A 24,650-nucleotide genomic window follows, 5' to 3' on the forward strand; every position below is an offset into this window, starting at 1 on the left:
GTCTGAAAAGAGATTTAATAATAATGCTGGTTCAGTGGGAGCTGTTTCCAGGCAAATATAAACATGAAATTCATTGTGGGAAAAGGTAGCCCAAACTGTTTTGGTTTTGGTTTCAATTAAGACATCTTTATGAAACAGTAAGTAACACCAACACCAACTCATTCATGGAATAAGGTGGTACTCCAAAAGCTAGAAAGTAAGAAAGGCATAATTTCACAGGCAGCAGCACAATCTACACCAGAAACTGGGGTGTTTTATGGAGTTTTTAAAATCAGATTCAACTTAAAATATTTTAAAAAGGTAGAGAGGTGTATTTTCATTCATCAGAACAAATGTAAAAAGGCTCTTAGATGTAAAATCAACACCAAGCTACATCTGACAACAGTAAAACTCAAGAGTTTTTTGGATACTGCTGAGTTTGACCTTAAAGTGAGCAGAACAAGTTGCCAGCTGCTGAGAAAGAGGGCATTCTTGCACTATTGTACATGAAAGTCCACACAAGATAACAACAGAGCTATCAAAAAGCTGTTGACTTTTTGATGTGCTACATTTCTTTTAGATTTTTTTTGACCCAGCTTATCCTGTGATTAAAGATTCTAACTACACAATAACCTGATGAAGTATTAGGAATATTCTGTGGTTACCAGATGATCATAATCATATCAAAACCACACATGATGTGACTGATTTACAGCAAAAAAAGAAAAAGCTAATCAATAAACCCAGGGCAAGACTGACAACACTTCAACAAGCAGAATTAGACATATTGAGTTCTATTAATCAAAGCTATAGGATTTTTCTTATTCTCAGAATTCTTGAACAATGCAAAGTCAAAAGGAACTAAAGACTATTCTCCAGCATCTTTCCATAGGCCCATACTCATAAAGGAGAAACAATAAGAAATGCAATGCTTTTGTGGTAGGTGGATCACATGGCCTGGTCCACATACATCCCACCACCCTTATATGTACCATCCTTACAGCAACTATTCATACTAGCATTTCTTTATAGTATACCAGGAACCTACCAGGAATCCTCAGTTTAAGCACAGAAATTGCGATAAAATCTTAGTGATTAAAGTATTTACCTGTTACTAGTAAGTGGAGCTACTGGCACCCTGACTATTGTTTGCTACATATCTCAACAATTAGTCTATAGATAGGCAAGGAGGAAGCCATGCTTGCATTTTAGATTTTTCCAGCTGTAATGCAAACAGGAGATCCTAATATTTCTCAATGGCCTAATATTTCTCAAAGCAAAATCCAGGAACCTGTTTCACGCATCAGAGATGGATGTACAGAAAACTGGGAGCTTGGCTTGTAGCTGTAAAAATTATCCCAGACATAAGACATACAGCATTCAAAACACATACAGAATTTCAGAGACAATTTGGAATCCATATGTGCACAAGATAATACTTTCTCTTTTGGGAGGGTATTTTTGTTTTTAATAAAAAATCGTGTCATAATAAATGTGTGAGCAATACAACAATGCCTCTAGAAAGCAAAGTGGAAGGACTGTGTGTGGCAGTAATACAAACACTTCATAGGAAGGCTGCATGTCCTCTGGCTACTTCCTTCCCAAGAGGACCCTAAGTGATGCTGCACCAAGCTGCCATTACCACCACAATGACTATTCTACAGACTGGGACACAACAATTTGCTGTTCTGCGGGCAAGAGCTCTTCTTTCTGAACTTTAGAAACAGTGATGAAACCAAACAACGTAATTCTTAATTGTTATGCTTTGGAATAGTTTCTTTTCTCAGTGCATGAGGTTCTGTTACTATTTCTTTTTCATATCTGCAAAAAGCTTGGGTCTGAGGAAGACTTTCCATTAGCAGTGGGACAATTAACAAGCAATTAGCAGACACACCAGTCAACTTTGGCAATCTTTTGGCAATCAGTCACACCAACATAACAAACTATGCTAGAATCAGAAAGCAAACACATACCAAAAAGCAGCTACTTAAAATCATGTGCTGTTCCACTTATTCTCTCACACAACTTAAGGTTTCCCTTGTCCTGTCATAAGGAAATGTACACAATCTTCAAGATGGGATGTAACTTAAAGAATCATCTTGGATGATGAATCATCCCTTCAAAGAGCAAGACTGTATTTTATGTCTGATGCTTCAAGAGTGAGTTTGTTTCACGTATGTTGAAATTCTGAATGGAATTGTTGGATAAAAAAAGCAAAAGTGAAGCTGCTGACAGAAGTCAGTCAAAATTAAAATTAAGTTTATTGATGTGGAAGAAACACCCAAAAAAAAAAAAAAAAAAAAAAAAAAGTGGACATAAAGGAATTATTCTAGCTTCCCAGAAATACCATAAGGCTGTTCTCACCCTTAACTGGCTCTTTAGAAATTTCAGAAGAACACAGATCTTTCCCAGCTCTGTTGGAGATGGTCAGACAGTGAATTCAGGGGATGCCTATGGACACGTGTTGCATGACAGTGCTCAGGTCTGTTCTGTGCTTCCATATGCACAATTTGAACAAAGTACTTAATACCACAACTCTAAGTTATTTCTTCTTAGAGCAGAGAGAACCCTGCAAAAAATGTACACAGTGGCTCAATTACATGAAAAGGATATTAGCTAGGGTTTCAAATGTAGTAGACACAAATTTATTTCTTAAAAACAAGAGGTGCTCTTTCCATACTTGTCTATGAAGGTAACAGATTCCATCAGTGAAGTTGCCTTTTTACTACTTAGTGTGGGCAGGAGGACACCAAAGTCTTCTTGTGGACATCAAACATTTCATAAAGACTTCATATTTTTGACTTGCACTTAACAGTGAAGATATCAATCCATATTCAACTAAAACAAACCACTTACAGAAGATGTATTTCATTTTGGAATTCTCAGAAATCTACTAAGACATGAAAATAAGACTGTACCATGAAAGCATCTGTCAAACCTCTCTGAGAAGAAAACAGTTGCACAATAGCTAATGAAGAAAAAACCCAATAAAGTACCAAAGTACAATGCAGAAACTGTCACCCTACTTCTGTGAATTCCTGGTATTTTATCACCTTAAAAATAAGCAACACTTCCAGGTATAATTTATATCTTCTGCACTAATAATACATTTTTTTTTCATTCTTTTCAATGAAAACATGCAGCATTAATGACATCAATTTCCTCATCATATTACTACATGGCTACTTGGAATTTTTTTAAACTACAATACAAGTGGCCAGGATATCAGCACAAATTATTATACTCTGGGGAGAAAGAGAAATATAAGCAGAATAACCAGAACTAGGAGTTATGCACCATCAGCAATGTCTTATAGCTTGTTGATAGAATTAGGTAATTTCATAAGGGCAGACCCTGAAGTCATCTTTCATCAGCCTTAGGAGTTTGAAAACCCTGTTTGAAAACCCTGATATCTCTTGTACACAAATTTTAAACTTAGAAAAAAAGAAACAAAAAAGAAGTTTTACTGATTTTAGCTCCCTGAAAATTCATCTCCCAGCTGTTGTCTTTCACACCACCCATCCCCCCCACAAAACTTCACCTTTTTACCACTTTCCTCTTACAGGCCAAGGGACTATCCAACTACAGCCAGACCAATTACTTACCCAGTGAAAAGCATTCAGATATCAAGGAAATAGCTTCACGATATTCTACATTAAGCATTACTCAGTCATTTGATTGCACTGACAAAGGAAATCCATTCGGATAGAAGGTACAACACTGGAGAGTTCGTCAGCAAATTACACTGGAGTACCAGAAGCAGCACCACTGCGCGGTGTTCCGAACTGCTCTGCCAACATACATTCAGCAGACCCTGGAAGAGTTCTCCTCTACACCTCTGCCAGACAGAGGAAAATGTTTACAAGTACTTTTCCTTCTCTGAAAAGACCAACAGAAGAGTGCCAGCTATGATTGGATTAAAATAAAAAAGACAAGGAATATTGTAAGTCCTAGGAACAACTATCCATAAATCATGTAGAAAGTCAGCTCTACTGGCATCTTTATGAACAAATAAAGGCTTAACTACATTAAATAAGCAAAGCTATAGCAGAGTTTGGAATTCTTTTAGAAAGCTAGAGCTTTGAATCTTGGGACACCACAAGCTTACATTGGTGGTCCAGAAAGTGGGAGAGGTAAAGACTTCAAATAACTTGAAAGGAAGAACTACTGACTTGGCTGAATCAGAATTGTTGGGGTTTATTTTGACCTCTGTCCTTTCCTCTTTCTTTGACCTTGGCAATGTCATTTTGCTGCTAATCTTCTGTGCCACTTTGTGGAACACAACCATAGTGACTTTTAAAAAGCACTTTGCTAACTGGCATGAATACCCTCAGCAAAATCTTTCAATGTAGTGCAAATAACAAACAAGTTCTGCTGAGACAGTAAAAAAAAAAAAAAAAAAAATCAAATATGCTTTTGCTAGCTCTCCACAGTATTAGTTAATTGGCTTTATTCCTATAGCAATGCTGGCATATCTAAAACTGACAAACAGGGCCAACTTCATTATTTACAATACTTCACTAAAACCAACTGGACTGTCCCTTTTTGATCCTAAGCATTATATGCCAGGCACTTTTCTCTGGCCAGAAATAAGACTTGAATCACAGATGAGAGATAAAAGAAAGGGAAACTCTTAAGAGCTATTCTAAGTGCAGTGATCTTGATTTCCATGGGCATTTCTAGCTGCTTTTTTTCCTACTCAGGATTTTTTCCTAGCTCAGGATTTAGATTATTTAGGTGCTTTCACATTAGGAAAGGCCTACGAAGGATTCCATAACATATGCTCAATGGCTCACCAATGTGCAGCTGAAGAAGGAAAGGTTGGAAATATCACCACATGAATAGAAGCAGCAGCAGCAGCCACTGAAGATTCTATCAGATTATTAAAACTACTTTTCATATGGAATAACTTGAATCCCTTAAATCAAATGCCCAGAATAAAAAGATAAATACTTATCTCCTCACACAGCAGAACCAAATAGTTTCCTCAATTATCTTTTCTCTCTCATGTAATTATATGACTGACATATGAGTTGGTAATGCCATTGGAAGACTTGTCTGCCAGCCTTAATGCCAGCTGAACTCAGACTCAAAAAAATAATTTCAGCATCTCTAAAACTGAATCACAGGCATACAATTCATTCTGTAAAGACCTTTCTGTGCTCACTTTCTGATTGTATCCCTAAAGCAATAAAACAGGCAGCCCTCAGAACCTCCAAGATTTACAATAAATCTTCTTCAAACAAACATGGTATTAAACATACAGAGCACTTTTCCCACACTCTAAATGTATTAGCATTAAATGTAAAGGTATGGAAATGTAAAGAAGAAAAAAAAATTACGAAAAACTATAGAACAGAAAAAATTTCCTCCTTTTAACCAAAAAATATGGATAACAGACAACTGATTTGGAATGCTTTTTTATGAGGAGTATCTCAAGAAAGAGACACCCCCTGGAATCTTTAAATAATCATCTGAAGTTCAGTTCATATGAACTAAAGTGAAGTTATCTCCCAAAGCAACCAAAACCCTATGTTCTTTATTACACTACCAGAAATGTTGACAACTATTCTGAGCATTGTTTTGGTATATACTATCTGAGTCCACCAAGCTGGAAAGGCTTTTTTTTCCAAATCCTTACATAATGGGGTAATTTCTCAGACTTGCATTAGGGTGCCCACTTGATATGTTCAAAATGTAATGTGACCTGCTTAAAAGATTCATCATGAAGTATTGTCCTTATGCATTCTGTGTCTGCCCAAATATAAGCAGACATCTGACAACAAGGCATTCTCTGATTTTCTTCTCTTCTAGTAGAAAACTTGATTTTAAATAAGGCAACTCCGTTCTTTCCCACTGCCCAATCTTGTTCTCTGCCTCCCAAACGAACTCATCCTGCAGCTTCAGATGCACTGTGTACATCCCAGCTGGTGCTTGAAGGCAAGATGAGATGCACAAAAATCACAATCTATTACTTAACGTAGGCAGTACCAATCAATAGATCAATACAGCTGATGCTCCCATGACAGCCCTACAGCACTTGTAGATGTTTAGTACACGTAAGAAATGCATCTGCAAGAATCCTTTCCAAGTTCTTGCAAGCAGAACCTCTTTCCTCACCACAGACACATCACTGCCAGTCACCCAGTGTGTGATAACTTCCGCAAAGAAAATGCTACAAGCTTGTAATTCTACAGGCACAAAGCTAGCAAGATAACCTGCTCTCCGTTATCCACGGTAATTAAGAAAACTAAGTTCATCAGAAAAACAGGCAAAATGCAAGCTATATATTAATCACGATGCAATAATATACTCAGTCCAGTAATCTTTACAAAACTAGTAAAAGGCTTTCCACAGGAAACAGAGCAGAGAAATTTCTAAGATGCTTATTATACATAAGGGAAAAGGGATTTCAGCAATGCACTGACAGAGTAATCAAGAAAGACATGACTTAGGCAGCTCAAAGTTGTTCATCCTACAATCCCTTATCCCCACAAAAAATCTCCACCATTGTCATAATCGAATATTTATGATGCTTGCTCTGTAGATATACTCAGAAAATAACATGTATTTCAAATGTTTAAAATAGCATATATTTTAAATTTCTCTTCAACCACATAGCACAGAATGAAGAACTTCATTTTGCTTAATAAACAGCTGTTGCAATGTGTCAAGCGCATACCTGATGCTACTAATTTATCTAATTTCAAAAGAGAAAAACAAACCAATAATTTTTCCTTAAAATACCTTAAGTCCTTTCCTCCAGCACCAGCTCCTACATTCACTTAGTTTCTCAAATGTAATACTGCTTGCTCCAGCCTTATCTGGGATAGAATTTTCCTATACCATCACTTCTCTACTAGATCTGATGCTACCTGGGTCACCACCACCATGTGTATTCTCTATCTTTCCCCTTCAAACACAGAATATCTCTGAATCCTTTCAGAGGCATTCTCACCCATTCTTCCCCTTTCTTTACTATTGCTTCCTCCCAAACAATGGAAATTATAGTAAAACATGTAGCAACTTTTCACTGACCATTTACAGTGCAGCACAATTACACTCTGCTGATTCATTGTGACAGGAGATATTTACTCTTGCTGCTGACAATACACATGTTTTCTAGCATCCATATCGGTCTTGCTGGTAACACTGTGCACTGGGTGTCCCTCTTGTTGGCCTGGTTCTCTTGTTGAAGTTTTTCCCTTTTACAACTAGAAGTCTCTGGTCTGAATAAAACAGTGAAGTACTAGAAGCTAACAGTTTTTTATCTTAGAAGTAACTTTCATTCTAAACCTCAAAAATGTTCAACTAGCACTTAGCAAGGAAATCTTAATGGCCTGTTAGCAAAATAAGCAAGTAAATAGTTTCTTAGGTAAGAAGGAAAGACACAACACTGAAAGGCAATTATTTCTCATTCATAGATGCAGCCAGTCATTCATTAAGTCATGCAGCAAATAATTCCTTAATTTTACATCATTTATTAACATGCCCATATATTTGCCATCTGTAAGAGAAGGGTTTAGTTATCAGGAAATCTTTATTGACATTAAGATTGCTTTACTCTAACAAAATGGGAAACTTTGTTACTATAAGAACAATACTGTAGAAACTAACTTGAAGGCTCTTATAGTTCCTATTTTTCCACTAACAAAAACTAGTAATACTTTTTTTACTCTTCCACAACCAACTAAGTAAATTCACAGCCACAACATTTGAGGCCAAAAAAAACATAGGAAGATTCTGCAAGGAATTTTACAGCATTGCAATGGTTAATGCTAGTGAATCTATTTAAGATATTAAAATTCCCATCTATCAGACCTCTTTGCTAATGTCCCTGCCCTCAAAGCAAAAGGGAACACATGCCTGCATCCCAGACACCCAGTTCATAGAGCTTCTTATTAACTCAAGCCATAAATGACGATGAGTTCATACTAACACACCAATCTAAACCACCACATCTAACATGCAGGTCTGTGTTTGCTCTTGCCATCTAGACACAGACAAGCAGAGAGAAAGGCTAAACAGCTGCATGCAGGCATCAGGAAGGAAATTATGATCTTTAAATCACTGCAGCACTTTGCTCCCACACTCAAAAAATGTTCTATGTGTGCATTTGACTTTGAGAAGTTAAAGTTTGTGGAAAGAGACACTATAAGAACAGCACCCAAGCAACACACAGTAATGCTGTCAGTATTATAGAGCAGCTGAAATCACCATGATTTCCACAATCCTAACTACCAAAGTTCATCTCCCCTTGCTCTCTAATGGGTGAGCTGTATCATGTAAAGCATCACACATTATCAGCTTAAGTCCTGGGTGTACAAGGACATTTTATTCACATGAGTTAATGTTTCTGTCAACACCAGCTCTACGGTGGATAAAGAGACAATCGAGGTCAGCTGGGATGGGTTAAATCTCCCATAAGGAAAACAGGCTTGCATCTCATCTATACAGCAAAATCTAGGAAGTATAATGAAAGCCTAGGTGCATTTACCCTTACAAAGAAGTACTTATTCTTCCAAAAATTGGAAGAATAATACCCATTCTAAGTTCAATAAGGCTTTCTAACATACAGAAGTCTGCTGAAATGCCAATAAAACCTAGACACTATATGAATATGAACTACTAGCGAAGCATGGTTCATTCACAGTTGCTTTTGCATCCAATCATTTAAGTTGCTTCTACAGATTGAAAGCATTTACATGTTTCCTGTGATCTGTAGCACCATACTGTATAAAAACAAACCCTTCTGGGATTTAATTAGAGGATACAGTGGTTCACTAAATTAACATTATTCCCCTCTTTTCTTTGTACGATTTTTTTTCCCCAAAACCATATCCCAGCACCCTGACTGTTCACTGTGTAGCACTTACTGTTGCTGGACTTGAGGTCACGGTGAATTATGGGAACAATTGCTTCCTCATGCAGGTAGTTCATTCCCCTGGCAATCTGCACTGCCCAGTTCACCAGTATGTCAGGAGGTATCCTTTTACCAGACAACACCCTATTGAGCGATCCTCCGCGGGCAAACTCCATGATCAGGCAAAGATTAGGTTCCTTCAAACACACACCCCTGAGGGCAATGATGTTGGGATGTTTTAACATTGCAAAGAGCTTGGCCTCTTGGCGGACATTCTCAATGGTCTGGCTGATGTCCTCATCAGGGTCATAGCGAGCTGCCTTGACAGCAACCTCATCTCCTATCCATACAGCTCGATACACTTTTCCGAAGCCCCCTATGCCAATGATTTCTTCCAGAACAAGCTCTGAGAAGTCGATCTCTAGGACTAGGGAAAGAGGAAAAAAAATGTAAGCATTTAGCAACTATGCAGTCTGTACATCAGCTGAAGGTCCATGCTGGCCAATCTCACCCCTGCCCTTGGAGGAAGGGCCAATTTTCACTCCAAAACAATACAAAGAAAAGCAGTGGGCCTTTCTGAAAACCTTTTACTGCCAAATAGTATGGTAAAACAGACCTTGCAGAATCATAAAACTGGTATGAAGTACTCACTGTAAATGGTAAAACAATAGAATAGCCTTTTCTTACCAGAGTTAAACCCTTATAATACTGATGGCCCTGCCCCTACCCCCCTTAAGGATGAACTCTCAGTGACAGTGCAAGATTCTGAAAATGAAAAACACACTCACCGACTAATCTTCGCTGTGTTCACAATACAGTGCTTAACGTAAAATAGCTAAAACTCAACACAAAATGCATCTGCTTCTCCATTTGTCCCTTATTTGAATGTCTCTTGTTGAACTGCCACAACAATCTTTTAGTCCTTCCCAAATCACACTTATTCTTCCACACCCCTCCAGGCTTTGCAGATTTGCTCCCCACAAGAGATCTGCTAACCAGTTCTGACATTACCGACAACAGTGTGACAAACAGATGGATCAAACCACATACTGAGTGTACAGAGCAAACAATAAGAAAAACATTTCTTGATTAATTCATACTGCTTTTTTGTTACAAAAACTTCCTTTTCCCATGCACTGATAGCATGGGAAGCCTTAACAGGCTGACACAAAAAATCTACAGATGCAGCTGCCTCGATTCAGCACACAAACTGCACCCCAAGCAAAAGCAATGAGAAAATGTATCCTGTACAACCGTACACTAAACACAGTTCATATGGGTGGCCAAAAGAACCCATCCAACACTGACTAATGTAGAATGAAAATTCCACATACTGACCAATGAAAATATGTTGACACAGCTTAATTTATAGTAGTGGAAGGCTACCACTGATGCTACTCTGTATGACATTTCCATGGTTACCAATTACAGTCAGTGAAATTTTAAAAAAGTTTTAAAGGAAGAGTACCATAATGCAAGATTTGAACAAAAAGTCACCAAGTCTTTTAATACTTTCCTGCATTTGAAATGTCAAATCTGACATGGTTCCCCTGCTTTGTCTAGTAGAAAATTAAGTTTGTAAGAGAGCAGGTTAGATCCCACTTAAATAAACTAGTCTCCTTAGTCCAATCAAATGCCTTTCCTATGTATAAGCCTACAGTACAAGACTTTGTCACAAAACTGTATGGAGTTAATACAAACTTTCCTGTCCACAGCTGCAGCTTTTATTTTGTCTGAGCTCTACCTTTCCTGAACATGATTTTTACAAGTTGGCTTACTTTTGTAAGTTAGTCAAACCTATGAGTTAGTTTAATAAGGATGCCTTTGCTGCTTTTCCTAGTGTTCCATGAATAAAAGACTAATGGGAAACAAGACAGAAATTTGACCAAGAAAGTCTGCCAGAAGGAGAAAACATCTTTTCCAGTCCAGAACATCAAGAGAATTTATTTTTCTGCTAGTGTGAATACATATTTTGGGTAACACTCTGAGCTTCAGGAATTTGCACAACAAATAAGATTTCAGTCTTACAGTAGCAACCTTGGCATTCAAATGCTTGAGACAGAGATTACTAGAAAACAAAAAAACCAGAAACATTGAAATTTTAGAACAAGACTGTAATGACAATAACTCCAGATGTGAGGCTACCCTGTCACTGAGAATACATGAAGAGTCACTCTTGTATTTCTCACTAATAAAAGATCTAAAGAAATCAGATGTTGAGTCCTATCTCTTCAGTGAATCGAATTTCAGCACTGCTAGAATCCTCAATTAACCTGCTCCTAGAGACAAGGTCAGTTAAAAGACTGGAAATGAACAAACACGCACCCCACACCACCAGGGTGATTTCCTGCCCTGCCAACTCCGAACGGAGAGCGTTCAGGTGCTGTTCACAGTGGGTGTTCTGCTCGGGCATTTCACGGATTAAGAGCACGTCAACGAGGCGCCGAACGAGCCGCAACCTGCTCCGCAGGTGCTGAAGGGACAGCTCCGGCGGCAGCGGGGACGGGACGGGGACGGGACAGCCCCGCGGGCAGCGCCCCGGCCTTCCCCCTCCACACCGCCTTCCCCCCATCCGCCCTGATGGTGGGGAGAAGAGCGACAGGAAGGTGGCAGGCAGGAGAACAAGACGGGCAAAGGAAACCGAAGGGCTGGAAAGTAGAACACTTCGTGTGCCACCACCCATTTTCCATCAGAAAAAGCACATCCTTGCTGGAGGCACAAATTAATAGGGGTGGGATGTAAAACCGAGAGACTTCAGCTTCCACATGAAATCTAATGCATGACATTGAATGCTCTTTTATCTGGAAGTACGACCTTAGTTTAGTCTGAAAATGTATACTTCTATAAGGCAAAGTGGCCAGCTTACCCTCGTGGGTAACTTATTCATATAAAAACCCTGATTTTTAAAAAATGTTTTATTTAGGGTTTTTTAAAAGGTATTTTCTGCTAAATTAGTTTATTCATTTTCATAGTTTGAGTTATACAGGTACATTAGGGCACGAAATACTAGTTTTTCTTCACATTTCTAAACACACTAACTCCAGTGTCATTTGGCAGATGTGTTGCACAGGACTGTACAGAATTCAGGAACTGAAGTCCTCTCATTCCTCTGTGGGCTGGTAAGGAATTACAGAGCCCATATGCCATGAACCAGTGGCCATGTTGACAACTGTAAAGTAGGTGCTGTTTAATCAGCCCTCATTAGACTCATATGATTAAACTGTTTAATTCAGTCTTAAGTGTTTAAGAACCCACAGCACAGATGAAAGTCCCTCGAATTGGCCCACTCCTGACAGCCACTACAGGCTACTTTTTATCATTCATGATATCCTCACCAAGGCAAGATTCAAGCACACTACATGGATGGCTAAAATTACCAGCTAAACTAGGACAGCTCTCAGTAGAAGCAGAATCTCTAGGACTTAAACTCCCAATTTTTCATTAAATATAGAGATAAACTTTAGGAAAGCACGTAAAAATAGGTTCTGTGCTGAGGTGCACGTCCAGTACGACACTTTCACAATACTCCTGTAAAACTGGATTTACTGTACTATGAAGTATTAAACAATAGATGGTTTCCTATTCCTATTCTGATTCCTATTCCAAACAGCTATCAAACTAACATCAGCAGCTCTAAAAGCGGATTGCATTCCTTGCAAAGGATTTCTAATATTCAACTTGAAAATCCAATTCAATGGCAACCAACTTTAACCCCTGTCCAAACGACATTGGGTTTTCTTAAAAACCCCATAGTCCTTAAGCATTATACAAACCTCTGGAAGGCAATAAATTCTACTTTGTCATGAACATATGGTTGGTGACTTGGCAGAAGAGAATTAGTGTAGCTCTGTAGGGGCATGGGAAGAATAAGGCAAAGATGAAAGGGGAAGGTACAACTCCACAACTGTTGGTGAGCTATCAAACCATAGAAGAGGCAGCAAGACAGAAGAATCCAGTTACAAAGCCTGAACTTGAACACTCAACACAGGATGGGAGCTGAGGGTTCGAAAAGTTCTACAGAAGTGGTCCTCTTAAGTATCTCAAAAGCAAAACCTAAAAAGCATTCATTCACAGCTTTTTCTGTGTGTGGGGGAAAAAATAACTTACCAGTGCTCTTGCAGCATGAAAGAAAGGAACAGCACCTAGTCCTCTCACATGCCCAAGGGCAAGGCTACAAATTACTGAGTTTTACCTAAATGCTTTCAAGCAGAATACAAAATAAGAAAAAAAGCTATTAGTTGTACTCCTTGGAGATACAGCCTAGATAGGACAAAGCATCTTTTCACTCCTTTATTTTCTAGAAAAGCCTACTAGTCCAAAGATTTTTCTCTGCCCCTCAAAAAAAAAAAAAAAAAAAAAAAAGCATCCTTGCCTGAATTGTCAATGGTGATAGATAAACAGGATCTAGAAAGTCATTCCATGTTGTTTCTCTTTCCACAATTGTACATAGTGACTAAAAGAATGTAGAGATGAAACAGCCCTGTTCTCTGTCTCCAACAAAGGCTTCAAAACAAAATTCAGGGAAACAAACCAATCCCTCAGTGCCTTCAGCATCACAACATAGTCAAGTAACCCTCAGGCAGGCCCAGATACCCAAACGTGGATACAACTCATTCACAGGTATTTTAGGACAGAATTCGTAAGAGGGCAGAGGAACCTGGTAACACAAGTCAATTTAGGAATTTTTCAGTCAGAAATAACAAGCTTTTGGTTAGTAAGTAGGATAATACTGAACAAGTATAAGCAGTGAATCAACACTTCAGAAAACAACTGCTTCCCTCCCAGCAACCTTTAAGAATATTCTTAAAGGCAGAATGACCAGAGCCCTGGTTACTCCACCACTGTCCAGCCGCCAGGATTTTGTCGCTTGATGAAAATTTATCAGCCCCTGGAAACATAGGTCTTAACAATGGGAAACTGCTCCCGGCGTCGCTGAAACGCTAACACACTGAGCCAAGCTCTGCCTTCCAGGGAGCGGCGCGCTAGCCTGGAAGACAGAAGGGCACTGGAGCAGCAGGAATACCTCCGCGGGTGGGAAAGGGAACACACCGGGGGCCTGGGGGGGGGCCCAGGGCGCGGGGGCTGGGACTCCGTAGCCCCTCCGCTCGCCGCCGAAAGCCACCGCAGCCCCCCCCACCCCGCCGCCGGCTGGGCCCGCGGCCTCCCACGGCCGCTCGCCACCGGGATGGGCCTTCCCTACCCCTCAGCGGCGGCACCGGCTTCCAACAGGACCCACGGAAGGGCCGGGCCAGTCGGACCGGGTCAGACCCCTCCCCAGGGAGATCGGGAGGGCCGAGCCTCGGCTCTCCCCACAACCTCGGCAGTTCCGCCGGTCTCTTCCCCCCTCCCATATCCACCCCAAGCCCGCGATAGGGGGACAAGACTGGGCCTCTCCCCTGGCCCCCTCCCTCTCGGCGGAGGGGCCGCGGGCCCGGGCTCCCTTACGCTGTATGGCGGGGGGCGGCGGGTATCGGGCGCGCAGCTCCGGGCCGCCCCCCGGCACGCCGCTGCTCACGTAGTTGCTGGGAAAGATGCCGACGCGCTGGTCGATCTTGCCCGTCCACCAGCCCTCGTCGCCGGACACGTGCGAGTCCCGGGACAGCACCTGCACCACGTCCCCCGGCCGCAGGCTCAGCTCGTCCTCGCCGCACGCCTCGTATTCGAAGACAGCGGTCCAGAGCGGCCCGTCGCCCGGCGGCTCCCCGCCGCCCGCGCCCTCCTGGCTGAGCTCGGTGAGGGGCTCCATGGCGAGGCTGCTCCATAGGGGGAGGCGCCCGCGGCAGCCGGGCGCTGCGGGGGGCGGCGGGGCCGGGACCGCCGCCTATTGTTCATGCGGCCCGGCGCCCGCCGGCACCAGGTGCCGCCGCCGCTGCCGGGACTTCCCGGCGCGGGGCCGCCTCAGCCTAGCGAGGGCAGGGGCGAGACCGGGCAGCGCGTGCCGTGGAGGAGCCGCCGCATCCCCCCCATCCGCCGCCTCCTCCGTGCCCGCCTCCGCCTCCCGCCGCCGCCGCCGCCGCGCATCCCGGAGCCACCTGACTCTCTGGCAGCTTCGGCGGCGCGAGGGGTGGGCAGGGCGGGCCCCGCCCCCACGCCGCCATTGGCCGCCGCCGCCGCCCATCAGCACCGCCCTCACCTGATTGAGGGCCCGCGCCCCCTTGGCCACGCCCCGGCCCCGCCCGGCCCCCGGCCCCGGAGCCGCGCACTCACCGGTGCGCCCCCGATTGGCTCCCGCACGGTCAGCTCTCGCTTCCCATTGGGCCGCGCGCTCCGAGCTCCGCCTTCCCGCCGCGTCTCATTGGCTGGGGAAAGGGGCATGACACGGGCCAAGGGCGGGGGGGGGCGGCCCGAGGGCGGAGCGGACGGGCGGGCGCGCGGGCGCGCGCCACCTGGCGGCGGGCGGCGGCGGCGCACACCTGGGCCGGCCCCCGCCGCCCCGGGCTCGGTGTCCCCCCGGGCGCGGGGACCGGCGCTGCCCCGCGGGCCCGGAGCGCGGGCTCGGGACGGAAAGCGGACGGAGTCTGTTTTCTGTTCGGCCGTGGGCTTCCATAACCCGTCCGAACTTAAGCACGGGTGTTAGATGGTTTCTGCATGAGGTTATCGTGGGTGTATCCCTGCTGAATGCATTTGTTGAAAATTAACAGAATTTACTTCTCACCCTTGCAATCAGCATGTAGTTGCTCGGTCCTGAAAATCCAAATTCCTTCTCCCTGCTGCCAGGGTTTTCACAGCTTGTGGAGACACCAGATCTTGTCAATGGAATTTGTTTGCACTTGGTGATATTACTGGGAGATTTTCTTTGCATTTCACTCTTTTTTTTTTTTTTTTTTTAATCCTCATTTGAATTCCATTGGTAAAACTGGAAATGAAAATTCTCTGTTCATGCTTCATCATAACAAAGCCCACTGATGCCAAATGAGAAACCCAAGCACCCTAACCACACCTGATGTCTTCACACTTATACATAAAATGCAGGGCTTTGTTTTTCTTTAGTATTTAGTAAATGCAATTATGCAATTCTTCTCTGCAAGACAGATTTTTTAAAAATTCTCCATCCCTGAATGAGGCCTTTGGTTTGGTTTATGCACAGAGTAGCTGCTAGTAATTCTTTAATTTTGTGCATTGTGGTTTTGTCTGTTTATCTATCCTTGCATTAGCATTATGCTGTAGCACCTTTATAGGTAGCACCAGCATTTAGGCTTTTAATAGAATGATGAAGATCTTAGGCGTAACATGCTCTGAATTAATTGAAAATCCTTATAATTGTTTGTAAAATATTTGAATGTACTTAAATTTACTCTGGGAATACACCTCCACTCAACTGAACCTTAGTAACAAATATTGCAGAGAACCCTATTGGGAACTACAATTATTCTATCTTTTTTCCCCAAACTTCAGAGCTTTTATTTCTCACAGAAGCCAAACAAACATGGTCTAGAAAGAGCTGGTATATTAGTATCCTTATTTTACAAATAGAGACCAAAACATGTCTAGTTGAGGTCAGAACTAACATTTCACTGTGACACATGCAAGATTTAGGCATGCTTCAGCACAAGTTTTCAATTGAATTTGTCTAAGAACTGAGCTTTAGGTTTTCTCCTCTCTCTCTGCTGCCTCTTGTCAGCGAGGGCAGAACTGAGGATGCATCCTCTCCACTATTCCTTTGTTACTTAAGGGTGTGTTTTCACAATTAGTGTAAGCTTATCCGATACTACTCTGCTGCTGAAAGGGACTTTCCTGCCCCTTGTCACATGCTTGACCTGCTTTCCTGATTGCAACTGTAGTGACTGTGTGGCTGTGGAGTCATTTCAGCTCATTTATCGAGGTGAAAGCTAAGCCTCTGAATAAAAGCAGCTAGTTTTCAATCAGCTTTTTAGGTTGATCTGACTTGCATTAGGACTGTACAGACAGACATTAAAGCCAGCATAAGGAAGCAGGGCAGGTGAAAGAGAAAGCCACCTGGCTTTTTCAGGACCATCCCATCCTTAGGTTACCTTGTCTTGATCATGAAGACAAGGGCTAACAAATAGCTGTATTCATGGTTTTGGAGTTCAAATAATAGATTACTGAGATGGAATGTGAAAGACTGCTGTTAATGTTCCTAGTTAAAGTAATTGCAGTTGCATGCAATAATTTTCTGTCCAATTTTATGCAGAAAAAATTTCAGGTGAGAAATTATAATGCTTTACATGTTGTAATACAAAAAAAAAATGTGAGTGAAATAAGAAAATAGAGGCCTCCTATCTTTCAGCTGTTCACCACTTATTTTGATCACTGCTATAGAGCACTGATAGGTTTAAAGTAGAGAGTTATATTACTGATTGTGAAAACTATGACAGGAAAAAATTTGCTACTGTAGAGGCTCAGGTTGCTTACTGTAGTGACCTGCCAAGACAGAACCCTGCCATCTTGTGGAATGCTATGATATCAAAATACACTGCTTTGCTTCTCAAAAGACACCTTCTTTTTATTTATTTTTTTTTTTCTTTTCTTTATTTTTTATTTCCTGTGATTATATGTTTGTTTCTACAGAAGTGGTGTGACTAGCTCAGGAAGCTGTTTGTGCCTGGAGTGTCCAGGGAAATACTCTGAAGAGCCATCATAGGATTTTCCCACTCTCATAGACTTCTCTTGGCATCTTTTACCAGTCATGTCAGAGACTGGTTCTGAATTAAAAGATCTGGCCAGATTGAGTAGGCTGTTCTTAACATCAAGGTAAATAGAACTGTCAGTAAATGTTAAATTCATATTCCAGTAACTAGCAAAAGATGAAAAGAACGTTAAAGACTGTCTGCATGCAGTCTTTGAAGAATGACATTTTGGCATTGGCAAGATACAGACAGATTTTTGAAATGGTGCGTGCCTCTCTGGTGAGCATATAGCCCAAATGCTACATTGAAAGTTTTTTCTCATGCATTTTCTAATAAGACTGTATCTGTTCCCATTATTACTCAGCAGATCTGAATAATGGGAATTAGATTATAGATATTACCGATCCGGTTCCTAAAGTCTGTATTTGAATACACACTCTGTGCTTCTTAAAGTTTGGACATGGATTTTGCTATAATGTGTTTCAAAGGAATAGTCTAACCAGCAAAATGCAGATGATACTCTGATTTTAGTTCAAACTTTCTTCAAACTGAGAACTTTGAACCAAAGCTTTTAATGCAGGTTCATTTTTGCATCTACATTTTAAAAGTACCAACAAATTATTAGATGGCAAACAAAAAGGCCAGTCTATTCCCAGTCTTGGTTTTAAGAAGCAATGGAAATTATTCTGCTTATTCCGTATCATTATCAATACAAATTTAGGATTATGACCTCAGCTTTTGTCCTGTGTTTTCTAGAGGCTTGTGCAGACTACCACTGGATTTAGCAGCTCTATAACATATGAAAACATGGCAGTCCATAGTTATAAATCTAACTGGATATCAAAATATTGGCAGTCTAGGCTCCTAGTATCTGTGTTCTGTAAAGGAAAAAAAAAAACAGAATAGTATTAAAAAACAAAAGGAAGAGGAATGTCCAGAAAAGAAGGAAAGACTGCGGGCACAGTCCAACTACACTGCAGTACTAGAAACATACTGTAATTCCAACTATAGCTACAATGACAGCACGTCTCTCTCCACACAGTAAGAAAGTATAAAAGATTAAGGAGAAGCCCCTTGGCACATCTTATTGCAGCTCACTCCTTTTACATCCTGTGGTAATTTATATTGCATAATAAATTAACACAGCACTCTCATTTGGCTTTTATACATTTCAGAGGATATACCACAGATCTTTTCCATGCCTATATCCCCAGATATAACCATATATACCACTCTGGAGATGAATCTCACTCCAGTAGCCAGATTTGTTTGATCAATTGCTGATAATTTCTACTCAAACAATGTAAACTTTACTGACAAATGGATTTTTCTATCATTAAAAATTGCCTCACTACATGGCTGTAAAGCTGGACTGGAGTTTTTTTCCCCACTTCAGAACAGTACTGCTTTTCCAACATCACTTTAGTGTAGGTTTGTTCTTGACTTGATGAGGGGGAGAGGGGTAAGCCACTGGCAACAGAAGCTTTATGAACTGTGCTGTGCTAGCTAGGAGGCAGGCTGCAAATCTGGGTCTTGAGCATCTGAGTCAGTAGAGAGAGCTCTACTCTGCTTCATAAAATATATATGCTAATCTCCCAGATGGCTATATGTTCTTTCTCCATAAAACAGATGACCTGGAAAAATAAAAGATAAAAACACTGGAGAGTGGGAATTCTGGGCCAAAATCTGGAAGTTTGCAGTAGATTTTACAGACAGACTTGGGTTTTAAATTTAGTTTGGACCTGGTTTCATAACAAAATATAGCAATGGCTATTATTATAGGTCACAGCATAATTTCACATACAACATGAATCATTCATACATCTGCATCCCTCTAAGAAAAATATAACAAAGGAACAGTTTCAAGTGAGATTTCTGTCTGCACTAGAAGATATACACATAACAGAAATAATGGTTAACTTTGGCTTAGTAATGATTAACATTTGCACACTGTGTATTACCTCAATCCAAGCCACACATACAGCTCTCGTTTGATTAGTCAGAGGTTGAGTTGCTGCTCCTGTAAGGGAATATCAAAACCATGCTGCCACACTGGCAACATTGTGCCACAGTTTCGCAAATGTGTGGAACAAATATTTAACTTATTTGCAGAACTGTGATTAGCGCAATGCAAATGCTCTCACCAGAGTTCAGGAGAGACGCTACAGAAAACTTTTCAGGTTTCTGAAATCTTCATAGGTGCTGATAGCCTTGATCTTTGTTTTCATGCTTCATGTGAAAAATAAAGCAGCAGCAGACTACCCTGCAGTGTCATGGCCAGCATATGGTGCAGCACTTACTCAGAGCACTCTGTACTGCCTCCAGCACCTCGTCTCCTATTCAAGGCTTTATGCCCATGTCTCTTTGTTTGTGAGGGAAAATAAGATTTTGTTTGGAAATAACAAAACCAAGAAGGAAAACAAGGTATTTTGTTTAGGTTTTAAGTTTGTCAAACAAAGCCTTTGGGACAGTTTTCAGATCACCAAAGCCATCCTTGAATAGCTTCAGAAAGACAACACAAAAAATGAAGCATCTGAGTTCAAACCATACAGATGCAAACTTCATTTCTAAACATACAGAGACACAATATTCATTAGATAACAACATTCATATGCAAATCATAGCCCCATAGCCAAATCATCACTCTGCTAAATCTGCTATTATAAAGTTATGGATATAGAATAGATAACCTTTCATTTGGAGTAGCATAATCCTTTTGTTGATTGGGGCTGATGTATTTTTTCTCCTAATTTGTATTTACTGAGTTAACATACTATTCAGAATAATAAACCTCAACCTAAAATGAGACCAACTAGGTCAGTGCAGTAGTAATTATCATAGAATTATATAATGGCTTGGGTGGGAAGAGACTTTAAAGATACTCTCATTTCAACCCCCTGCCTTGTTCCAGCCCCCCTGTCCCCTGTCCCAAGGGTAGGGACATCTTTCACTAGACCAGATGTCCCAAGGGTAGGGACATCTTTCACTAGACCAAGTGCTGAACACTTCCAGGGATGGAGCAGCCACAGCTTTCCTGAGCAACCTGTTCCAGTGTCTTATCACCCTCACCTTCCTAGGAAATTCCTACTAAAGAATTTCTTCCTAATATCTAATCCAGACATACCCTTTGTCAGTTTAAAGCCATTACCCCTTGTCCTGTCAATTGACCCTCTGCAGCTCTCCTGAAGCCCCCTTTATGTACTAGAAGGCTTCAAGAATGTCCATCCCCCAGCCTTCTCTTCTGTCTCAGTCTTCATTGTAATTTTTTTGACACATTGTCTTGAGATAATAGGTGACATTTGCCTGGTGTTTACTTTTATTTACAATCCCAGTTTAAATCCTTAGCATGATTAGTTAGAGGAGCCTCTTTTAAAAAATGGATTACTACTGGAAAATTTTCTGTCTTGATTTCCCCTTACAGTGTCTACTCTATGCCTGGTGACTAAGCTCAGATATGATACTGTATCCATTTTATATTTCATGAGGCAACTAGAAGGAGATTTCCTCATACTTATATGAAAATAGACTTAAGTCTGTTTTGATCTTTTAGTTAAGTGTGGGCAGAGAGACACATCATGTTTTTATTGTGATGCTATCTCAGTACTGGCAGCACCAGATCCACAGACAGCCAAAGACATGCACTGAGCAGGGATTTCATGTTACAGGGTTGAAGCCATGTCAAGAACTCTGCCTTTACAATCCAGAATTAATTTGTGTTATCTCTTTACATTATTTCCTTTCTCAAATTGGTGGTCTTAATTAGTGGGCTTGGTCGTGTGCACCATCAAGGCACTGTACAGTTCACTGTACAGCTGAAGCTTTTGTAGGACAAGGGAAACGTAATTAATGGAGTGAGCCTAGACAGTTCAGTCCCGGACTACAGACTGATCAGTGTCATTGAGTCTAATTGGTACCTGAGCAGTTTTCAAAAGATAACATTAAACATAACTAACTCACGAGGGATACATGCCGCCTTCTTTCTCGTGGTGTCATATTTCCCCTTCAAATGATGCTGCTAAAAGAGCCGGTAAGAATAAGATTGGTTAACGTATGAATGACAGAATTTTTGCACGTAGGTGTTGCTTGACCATAACTCTTCCTGCTCCGCTGCTGGTAGGACCTAAAATTTTGCCCGGTGTGGTGGCGGTGAAGCCCCTGGAGCCCTGCGGGGGGCGCCGGGAGCCCGCGGTCCCTCCCGCCGTCGCCCCGCAGCGTCTCCGGCCGCTCCGCGCTACAAAACGGAGGGATTCTCGTCCGGTCTATTTTTGGCCCTGCTGGAGCCTTGCGCTGTTTCCTCAGCGCTCAGAGCTCATTGTTTTTGTTCACTTAGATGAACCAATTGTAGTCTACAGGGGATGTATTTGTTTTTCAGCTCCTCAAACCATTATTACCTTTTTCCTGATCCTCTTGAGAAAATGTACTTTTGACACCCTGCCAGGCTGCATTACTGAATTCCCTTGCCTGTTTCAGGGTGAAATCATGATAAAGGCAGGAACTTTTACTGAAAGAAAAAAAAATCACATTTAAAAAATGTGGAAGAAAACCTTACTGTGGGAAAAAAAGCAAGTTGTGTAATAGTGAAGAAATGCGGTAGTGTGAGTCATCCCGCTCATGAGCACTTCATCTGGTGAAGTTAGCACCATCCAGGAGGGAATTTGCCAGGCCCTGCTTACATCCCACAACCAGTAAGCCTTGCCAGAGGTACAGCACTGGAAATAGAACTGTATCAAGTAATTCCCTAGCATATATGAGAAACCATATCACAGTTGTCTTCAGTAGAAGCATCAACTCTCCTTACCTTCATTTTATTACGAATAACACCACCAGGCTCATCTAGGTCTACATGGTATTCTGGAAGACTTAGGTCCACAGGCTCCCCTAAACACCCATTTTGTCCTTGGAAGACCCCTTTTTATGCTCCATGCTTCATATTACTCTTATTATATTTTTCTCCAGCTTCACCCTCAAACAAGGTCTTTTATGTTCAGAAACAGGTTGATTTCAGTTCTTTTCTGTTCTCCAGTTTATCCCTTTTAACCTTCTGTGGATTTTAGGGCTGCCATTACAAATACTAAGAGTGATGTAAGAGTAAAGAAAGAAACACATGCATTTTGGATGTAATCTTGTTTCCTTTTCTTAAAAACTCTGCAGGAGGTAAGGCAGGTTAACTAACTTTCACTTGAGCTTTGAATAAGCTTTTAAATTGTAACTGTACATGCACAGCTAGGACTTCTGTCTTTTTCCTCAGCTCTGCTACTGATGGATTCAGAGAGTGTGACAGGTGTTCAAGTTTGTACACTCAGAGACTGACTAATTCTCGGCTCACTTCTATCCATTATATTGTATAGAGAGTGTTAGAAAGAAAAATGAGTCACAAACACAATGGCCATTGCTATCTCATTGGTGGGGAAAAGATGAGGTGTTACTATAAAAGACAAGATTTCAGTAATAAAATCTCTCCTTTTCCTGAAGACTACACAAGGCCACACATGCAGACTGTGCAGCCACTTCCTACTGAATTTCTTTGAAGGTCACTCTAGCTAATTGAATTTGATGCATTTTCTGGAGGCATCAGTCCCCTTCCTTCTAAACATTTCTAGCCTGGAGCTGATATTCATCCATCACTCCATTAAACTCAGTCCCTCATAATTTCTCTGTTGTATTTATGAGCAAATCTGACAACTTAATCACTTGTCTCAAAGTTTGTGATATGATGAGGTACACAGAACCAGGAGATGAAATTAGCTAGTGAGAATAGCATCTGACAGAAGATCCTACCAGGCCTGCCAGTCACAAAAAGTATTTTTGAGAAAGTATGTGTTGTTTAGACAGTTCTAAGAAGTAATACAGAAGGGAGGCCAGTGAAAAGCTGGATAATTATAAGTTCTAAATTCTCTACTTGAAAGATTCACATCCTAGGCACTTTCTGCATTAAAAGAAAAACAGAGATATGCACAGTTTTCCTGATGTCAGTAGAAGTAATTGTTGTGAATAAAGATGTTTTTCAATCTAGAGCATTCAAAATTACACCTGAAGCTTTGACTTTAAAAAAATCTAAAATTTTTTGCTTGTTTTCCATTATATGTCATTTAAAGATTTACAAGAAAGCATTTAGTTGCATTGCTACAAGCTAACTGTGATAAAAATTCAAAATGCAGTCCAAGAGTCAAATTACTTTAGCTACCTGTACTTACTTCTCTTGTTACACAGTGAAACTAGTTTTCCTATGATTTATGCAATGCTCAATAGTGAATTAAATCTTTGGAACACTTGTCCTACTGCAAAATATCTTTTTGTGGTTAAAATATTTTTTGTAACAAAACTTCCTCTTTTCATGTCACAGCACATGCTGAAACAATGGCAAAAAGATAAATTACTGCAAAACTAATTTTAACTGTTGTAAATTTTGTAATGGGTTGTAATAGGGATGCTGTAACAGCAGCCTTAATTTCTATAACATTTAGAACACTACGTAACAGCTATAGGCATATGGCTTACAGATTTCTGACACAACCTTCACTGGCATTTCTGGGTTCTGTGAGGAGCACAAAACAGAGTATAAGTCTCTCCAAAAGGGTTGCTTACTCCACCCTTCCTTTGTTTCAAAGCAGCTTCTGATTTTTTTTTTTTTTTTTTTTTTTTTTTTTTTTTTTTTTTTTTTGCCTCTAGGGTTCTTTTTAATGTTAGATCATTTCCATTGTTTTTCTCCAGAAAAGTGTTTCCAGACCATTTTGCAGTCACCACTGTTCTGGAAAGTCCTATGAAAAACGGAAAGTTATATGTTTCCCTGGCAGATGTGGTCAGAAATATACAACTACCATCAGCATCCTACACCTACAACTAATTCCTTTGCTTTCTAATAGTTTTCTCCCTGACAATTTTTCATTGCTTAATCCATCAAACATTTCCCAAAGGATTGAATATATCTTTCCATGCTGCAGACCAATAAAGAATGCACCAAGAGTAGTGCTATTAATATGGACTGTGTTCTGGAGTGAAGAACACAGCAGCTGCACAAGGCACCCATGCAAGCGGTGTTGGGAAATACAGGCATCTCTGGATGCCTGTGGATTCCTAAGGATCTGTCATGAGGGCTGCTCCATGATGGGTAAATTCCCTCATTTCTGAGCAAAAGATCACGAAGAAACTCTTCAAAGGCTTGCACCTTCTCAGAGAGTATCCTGTGGGTTTTTCCACAGAAGGGATGGACCAATGAGCAA

The 24,650-nt window shown here is 41.1% G+C and overlaps 1 protein-coding gene across 1 annotated transcript in view; it reads right to left on the reverse strand.

The window, feature by feature from the left end:
• Window positions 1–14,588, reverse strand: part of MAP3K9 (mitogen-activated protein kinase kinase kinase 9) — a 50,807-nt gene extending 36,219 nt beyond the window's left edge. The window contains exons 1-2 of the mRNA XM_053980419.1: window positions 14,288–14,588; window positions 8,856–9,269 (exon numbers count right to left, since the gene is read on the reverse strand). Of these exons, the coding sequence (XP_053836394.1) occupies window positions 8,856–9,269; window positions 14,288–14,588 (715 nt within the window). The remainder of the gene's footprint in view (window positions 1–8,855; window positions 9,270–14,287) is intronic.
• Window positions 14,589–24,650: the final 10,062 nt, after the last annotated feature.

This window comes from Vidua macroura, chromosome 6 (genome assembly GCF_024509145.1).
Source record: "Vidua macroura isolate BioBank_ID:100142 chromosome 6, ASM2450914v1, whole genome shotgun sequence".
Classification (NCBI taxonomy): Eukaryota; Metazoa; Chordata; class Aves; order Passeriformes; family Viduidae; genus Vidua; species Vidua macroura.